Raw genomic sequence first — 7,754 nt, 5'->3', positions numbered from 1 at the left:
TTTTTTTTTCCACTCAAGTTTATTTTACCCTGAAATCATTGCTGCTTGCACTCAACTGCTTCTCCCAATTGACATGAAAAGCTGAGCTTTGCTTGTTCTTTCTAGAGGGAGATGCTTGAAGAGATGAACACTGTTGAAGCGTACCCCTTCAATTCCTCCTACCTCCTGTCCAGTCATCCCATCGCTTTGGCTAGATACAAAGAAAACTATATCTTACCTCACGGAAAAAGAGCAGGTTACCAATGAAAGGAAGAGTTGGAGGATGTCGAATTCCTACTTTGCTTAGTTTCGAGAATGCAGATGTGGAGTACCTGGAAAAAATAAGGTAGTAAGTTAATTTCAGATCTTGTCATGATAGGACTTACCACAGTAATTAGTTCAGATGACTTGCCTGGATTCAGAGAGAGAAAAAATGCTTTCTGTGTTGACCAAACAGACCTGCCAATGTGGTGACACTGCTCGGCAGCTCTACAGGTCACAGAAATAAACACATACACTGGTGCTTCAGAGAGGGCAAACGAATGGACTCAAAAACAGGCCTGCCAATTGAGCAGTGGAAATAGAGGGCTGTTCTTCTTCCCACGAGGGTCTTGTAAGCCAGAAGTGGCTCTCCAAAGCTGCATGAGGCTACAAATAAGACCAAAACAGGCATTCAGGGTTTGACTACTGTGGCACAGCTGGGAAACGAACAAGAAGGATCTTCATTCTATTGTTTTCTTATTTTTCCATCACTGCTACCTATACAGATCACAGGACAAGAATTCAAACTAGTCTCAGTTGTGCATGAGCCAAGACATTGTCAGTATGTCCAAGTCATGCCTAGTATTTGGGCCAGATATGCTGATTAAGTGATTTTGCAGCTGCCAGTCAGCAAATTAAACAAATATAAAAACTACAGGGAAACAAAACCCAGGCTGAAAAGCTTCATGCATCCCTTGTTTCAAATGAAACTGTGGCATGTTGACAGGGACAATAAGGGGGGGGGGGGGACGGACCCAAAAAAACAACCCCAAAGTCTTTTTTTTTTTTTCTCCTTCCCTCCCCCTTTCTTGATACAAACAATGGATTTATATCAGTGGACTTCAATTAGTGGAACCTGGCAGAGCAGGAGCTAACAGCAGCAGCTTTAATTAGCTAGACACAGTAATACTGAATACTATCACCAGGAAGATCAGGACAAAAGATCTTTAAGATTAATAAAAGGCTGTGTCTATATTAAGACCTTAGCTCAGAGCAATAATAGAGTTTTAAAGCTCTCCCTCTGCATGTGAGTCTATGTCCAGAGCGGTTTTGGCACATGCAACTACTCTTTTTGACAGTATACTGAACTTGAAGCTTTGCTCCAATCCTTCATCTCTTACCACAGCAGGTCTGAACTCATAAGCAGTCCTTCAGCTTTGAACCCCAAATGAAGCAAGACTGTTTAGTCCTGGGGAGCAAATTAAATCTAGCCCAAAATAAAAACTGAACTGCATATAGTGTAGTGGTCACAATATCAACTGCTTAATTCTATTGGGTCTGCAAGTCACCTGAATGACATATTAGACAGACAGCAGAAGCAGTGCCCTCAGACCCTGATAGGCTCACTCCCTCTTAATCCCAGCCTTGTTGACCCTAAAGACTATGCTAAGCCATCACTATGACTTGGACCTCTCTTTCTTCAGGTCCAGTAATTGACACACTGCCCATTTGAAATGCCCTACATCATGCAGTAATGAATATTCTGGTATAACTTAATGGGCAAACAGCACACAGTTCTTGGGGGTCAGGGAGGAGAGGGGAGAGAAAAGTTTATGTCAGAAAATGGGCCTTTCCTCCAGCAGGAGGGAAAGAATGGCATTGTGAAATGAAATATATAAAATTAAGAGAATTAAATCTCACATGACCAGCAAAGCAGAATGGGCTTTAAGTATCAAGTCAGAAGCTTTTTGCAATTCTATTTCCCAGGAAGATTTCCTGCAGCACAGTACCTATTCTCTTAATGGGAATCTGTGAAGATATTTTAGAAAAATCATAATCAGAAGATAGCAATTTGAACTTTTTTAAATAGCAACTTTTTTTTTTTTTCTTTTTAAAGGGGCAGTACAAACCTTCACATACACAAACCCTTTCAATAGAAATAATGTGTCTTCAGTCTATGCAAGGGCACTATTTCAGTATGCCAGGGTATCATGGAGTAAAGACACAGAGGTTGACATTACATATTTTATACATATTACTGACTTTCTGGCTACTTAAATGCTTTAAAAAAAATTAAAAATGTGAGGTTTTCCTTATTGAAAAAGCTAATACTCTTGGGGAAAAAACGTTTTAACTTCAAAATGACAGAAAAGTGTACACGATACATTTTCTTTCCCAAAGAGAGAATTTTTTGCTGCTGTTTGAAATCTTCCTAAGGTGTCTTTGTGTCATAGCAGAGTCCTCATCTTCAGCACGAAAACGGTGGGAAAAATGAAAGTCTCTCTCAATGGAAACCCATCAATTTTGCGGCATTTTCTCCTGGACGGTTTCACTGTAAAATAACATGGCAGATCACAAAACACCAGGCTGGGCTACATTTAACTGCTAATTTCACTGTAGACCGGACACCCTGTAGACTCCTGGTCTTCATGTACTGCAAAGTGAAAACTGACTGCAACAGAGCCTTAGACTACACGAAAGTAAACAATGTGATCAAATATTTAAAATGGAGCAAAACTAATGAGTACAGTGCACCCAGTTTCACAAGGCAACGAACACACAGACTCTGAAGACTATTTATGCTTAGATGAGCAGTTCATCTTTGTCAGCTTCTGAACATTACTGGCAGCTCCTCACAGCTGAGGATTTGCTTTCCTTTTTCCCTTCCTAACGTGATTTTCTCTGATGCATTTTGCTCAGTTACCTTTTGAAAACCTACTTCAAATGTAAGGAAACACAAGCACTGTAGTCAAGCTTCATACTGAAATATAACAATGAAAGGGTAGGGGCCAGCAGGAAAAAAAAGAAATCTCATCAATAAACACATTAGCTCTACCCTATGATTTACAGTATTTCCGTTACTGTTGAAATATCTGCAGTTTTGCAGAAAAGGAAACAGTATGCAAATTCATAAAGACTGACAGGTCTGCATGCACAAAAGAGGGAAGATCTAAGGCCATACAGAGGTAACTCTGACTTTGACCATTTCTAATGTAACAGCTTACTTTCTGTAAACTTAAATACTAAGAGCTTCCCCCCCCGACCCTACCCCCCCACTCCCCCCCCCCGCAATATTTAAGCTCATTCCTACCATTTTGGATGGGGGAGAGAGAGAGAAAGGAGTGGGTTAGGGGACTTTTTAAAAAATAAATAAAATTGTCCTGCACGACAAACAATGAACACCAGTAACACATGAATCTGACAGCTTCATGGCACAAACCTTTGCCTTTTTAGCCAGAAGCAACCGACAACTCAAACGGGCCAATTTCTGTGATTCAGCTACCCAGCACACCCAGGACACACACTTGGACAGTAACTCTCAGAGCTGTGTGCAAACTGCGCTGGGAAAACAGTGGCCAGGTTTTGTTGTTGGGAAGGAGAAGTGCCTAGAAGCTGGAAGAGTGCAAACAGGCAAGGATGCCTTGTAGGCAGTCACAAGACATTCGTCTAGAGAAGTTGTACATCTAAATGAAATAGTTCCACACCTGCCTTATCACCAGCAGGAAGTCTTATTTCTCACTCTGATGCTTAACACACTTCTGTGTTAATTTACCACAAAAATTAATCTGATATCAGGCAACCTCCTGCTGTTGCTGTGGGTAGAAGACCAGCCAATGGGCTGAGTCAAATGCAAAATCTAGAAATAGAAAAGATAATGAGAGGTGACCAAGATGACCAAAGATATGGAACAACTTCTGTACAAGGAATAAGCAAACAGGCTATAATCTTAATCCTGGAAAAAGAAGCAACTGATGGAGGATATGATAAAAACATTTAAGATCCTGCATGGCTTAGAAAATAAAGAATTATTACCCACTATTTAAAGCCAAAATAAAAAAATAAAAAAAATTAAAAAAAAAAAATCTACAAATGAACATTCAGGTGGCAGGATTAAAAATAAAGCCCTTTTCCAAGAAATCAATATACTAACTATGAAACTCCTTGGCATGGGATGCTGTCTATTCTAGAAGCTTAAAAAGCTTCCAAGAGTGATTAAATAAATTAATGAAAGGGGGAAAAAAAATAAAAAAATAAATCAGCAGGCACTTTTAATTCTAGAGTTTAACAAATGTAAGAGACACACATGGAAAAGATTAAAGGGAAGGAGGGAAAATTAATCAAATTTATTTTCCTAAGCAGGGAACTAGTCTGTAAGCTTCCAAAGGCCGAATAAGAGATTAGACTGTTATAAAACCTACGAGATAAAACCTCAGACACTTCAGTTTTCTTAAGAGGAAGAGAGGAAGGAGTCTTTGTGCAAAGGGAGGGGCATGAAAAGGATAAAACTGATGGCAGCAATATTTACTGCACAATCTAGCACATTCTCACTCAAAGGAGAAACATACCCTAATACTTACACACGTAGGGCTTCCTGCACAACTATTAATTTAAAACCCTGGCATTATATTTTGAACAAAGTGAAAAGACATCAAAAGGAACTAGAGGAACGGCAGTAATGAAGTAGATCAATAAACAATTCAGTAACTCTTTGAAGACATTCAGATGGCCTGTCAGAGCTAGATGCTCTCTGTATATATTAAACACGACTGTTAAAAGAAACTTAACATTCTAAATACATTCCTGTAGGCCAGCGTGGCAGATTTAAGCTTTCTGAAATACAAAGTTCTTTCCACAAAATATCATGCAAAAAATAAGGAGAAAGACTTAGAATCAACAGATAATTAATCTAAGTTGTGATGGACATATAATCAACAGAATTAGCCATATGCCCAGTCAGGTCAGTACTTACCGGTAATGCAAGAAAAGGTATTATACAGCCTACCATTAAGCGCAATCAATTTGTGTAGCAGATAACATTACAGTTTCCAATTCTGCATCACAGAGTTCAACATACCATTGAAACTACCCCAAATTTCTCTCAATAGAGAAAGTACATCATTCCTTCCACATCTAAGTAATGCACAACCTAATAATATGTGAAAGCTATAAACTAGGACACTCAGAGATAAAGAAGAGATGTTATTTAATCTCATTGTTGGGAGCTGGGAGGTGCATTATTTTGGAAGACTGAGTGGGAAAACAAAGTATTTTGCTGAGATAGTGGAAATCATTCCTGCCAAACAAGAGATAATCATCATCTATTTTCACCTATTTGCCTCTATTTACATATACCCATCCAGTTAACGTTGGCATGTATTTTGCTCACAAAGTAGTGACAATATACAAAATAACGGTAGTCTCCCTAACATTACGATGATTGCTTATACGAAAACATACAAGCATTCCTGGGAGCACTGCCTAGACAGCACAGTCTCACCAAAACACTGATATCATCCCCAGGCTGGCTACAAAGTTAAGACGTTCTGCTCTTAGCCCTCGCTGGGAAACTTTGCATTATGAATACTGCAGCAGGGTCAATGGAGAGCTGCCATCACGTAGGTCTTTCTTCTAGTCTGATGCTCAGGATATTTAAGATAGAAAATCATTATCTGGTCCCATTCCGATAGAGGAAAATGCAGAACCTAGGTCTTGCAAGTGGGGGAGTACTGCAACCAAAGTTGATACCACCCCAGATGGATTCAACCACCTGTGGCTATTACCTCCAGAAAGTGTACTCACTAAGAGAAAAATAAAACAAAACAGCAAATCAAATCAGCTGTCCATCCCCAAAAGATAGGCAGATCCTGAAGTGCTCTCTCACAAAGCAGAAGAGAGAAAAATGAGAAAAGTAAATCCCTCCTATAAACTGTTCTAATCTTAGCCAACAAAGGTTACCAAATTGCCCTTTACTGTTACCTAGTAGTACCCGTGGTGAAAATAGGGGGTTTTGCTGGATGGAAATACACTTGGTTGTGTAGAATACTGGGCTCATAGTAAGGAATTACTCTATTCTTCCAGGAAAAGATACAGAATATCCACAAGTATAATTTTAGTACATTTTACAGCTAAGATTCAAAAGAGACTTTAAACAGTTTGGGATAAGGCTATTTAAGCACTGCAATTTTATTTTCAAGCTTAACAAATCTGTGCATTCTAATTATGAATTTGTAGGGCTGTAATACCAGTTTCAGAGATAATGAAAACTTCCATGTAACACTTGCTCTCCTTAAACACTTGCATGCACTCCCAGTGTTTTAATTTTGACATAATTGCACAAGACAGACAGACATTACACACACTTGCACCATCTGCTTCCACAGGGGCAGATGTTTTCCAGCTGCAAAACCTAAGTGACCATAGGATTATTATTATTTCATTGAAACATTTGCTAATGCACCAGAAATAATGTGCAAGAAAGGCCAAATTATATGCTCAATATTAAATTTATACCTCATCTATCTGCTAACAATCATTTTTTAATCCATACTGTTCTAGTCTGTTGAACAATTTTTTTAGTGTCTCTTATTTTAAGACAACTGATAGGCACAAGGGACTGGTTGTAATAAGGCTCCAAGTTGTCACTGTGATTTTAAAGTTTTGGGGGTTGCTTTGATTTAAAAAAAGAAAAAAAAAAAAAAAAAAAAAAGAAATTAGCAGTGAATCAAAGCCAATTAAATGAAAAAGCCCATACAGGAAAACAACATGCTTCACCATGCTCCAGAGTAGCCCTGGGAAAGACAGATGGTCTGTACAGCAGGCCAATGACAATATTTCATCACCTCCCTCAGAGTGCAGCCCTTTCACACTGGGCAGTGACTTTTCCAAATAAAGAGCAAACAAACAAGAGTCATAAATCCACAGCTTCAGCCCTTCGTCATTGGCTCAACACCTTTAAACAAAATGATGGAGGTCAACAGCAGCAGAGGCTGCTGCCTCCTTATAGCAACATATACCCTTGGGAAAGGAGGTGGGAGCTCCACCCCATGTGAGCACAAGGGGTGGTCTCCTCACCAGGAAGAGTGTCCACAGCAGACCTGAGGTCTGGTGCATATATGAGGCTATACGCAATGCCTGCAGGAAGCCTGGGTCAGAGCTGATAGCTAAGCTGCCAACCCCACTGCCTTAACCACAGGCCGAGCCTTCCTTTCACTTCCTAGGACCACTGGTACCATACCTTTCTTAAGGACCTCTTCTCCCTTTTTATTGACACAGATATTGTGAAGCACACAGAAGAAAACAATACCACCTCAAGACCATGTTTCTTGCTTCAGCCAGTAAGACTCAAGTTCGCATAAACAGGAGCATTGCTAGAAACAGATTCCAGAAACCATACTAAAATTTCATAAAGTTTTATTTCTGCCTTCCCCAAGTAATTACACAATTTTGTAATTAGACATCTCAATTGCATAATTAAAAGGACATGAAGTTTCTGCTTAATTCGTCTTTCTAATTGTTATGCAAGTTCATACTCTAGTGATTCAACTCCATTTACAGGAAACATGGCAGCCGTTTCTGTACCATTTCTACATCTCAACCACTCCTACGTGCTAGGAATAATGGTGTAGATGAAAGATGCAGTTTCACGTTTAAATCAAGGGAGGAAAGTCTGCTTGGAAGCCTGATCAATCTGGCTTTTCATTGCCATAAAGGAGGTACTCACTAGGCCACTGGCCTACTATTTCATAGGGTCAAAAAGGGGTTGCAAAGCTGTGGTGGCTGAATTCCTGAAATGT

The 7,754-nt window shown here is 39.5% G+C and overlaps 1 protein-coding gene across 2 annotated transcripts in view; it reads right to left on the bottom strand.

The window, feature by feature from the left end:
* TBXAS1 (thromboxane A synthase 1) overlaps positions 1-7,754 on the bottom strand; it is a 233,624-nt gene that overhangs the window by 173,899 nt on the left and 51,971 nt on the right. For both annotated transcript variants that reach the window (XM_030478710.1, XM_030478708.1), the window contains one exon: positions 218-311. In XM_030478710.1, coding sequence (XP_030334570.1) covers positions 218-311 — 94 coding nt within the window. The remainder of the gene's footprint in view (positions 1-217; positions 312-7,754) is intronic.

This window comes from Strigops habroptila, chromosome 3, assembly GCF_004027225.2.
Source record: "Strigops habroptila isolate Jane chromosome 3, bStrHab1.2.pri, whole genome shotgun sequence".
NCBI lineage: Eukaryota > Metazoa > Chordata > Aves > Psittaciformes > Psittacidae > Strigops > Strigops habroptila.
This window is presented reverse-complemented; position numbering and strand designations above follow the sequence as displayed.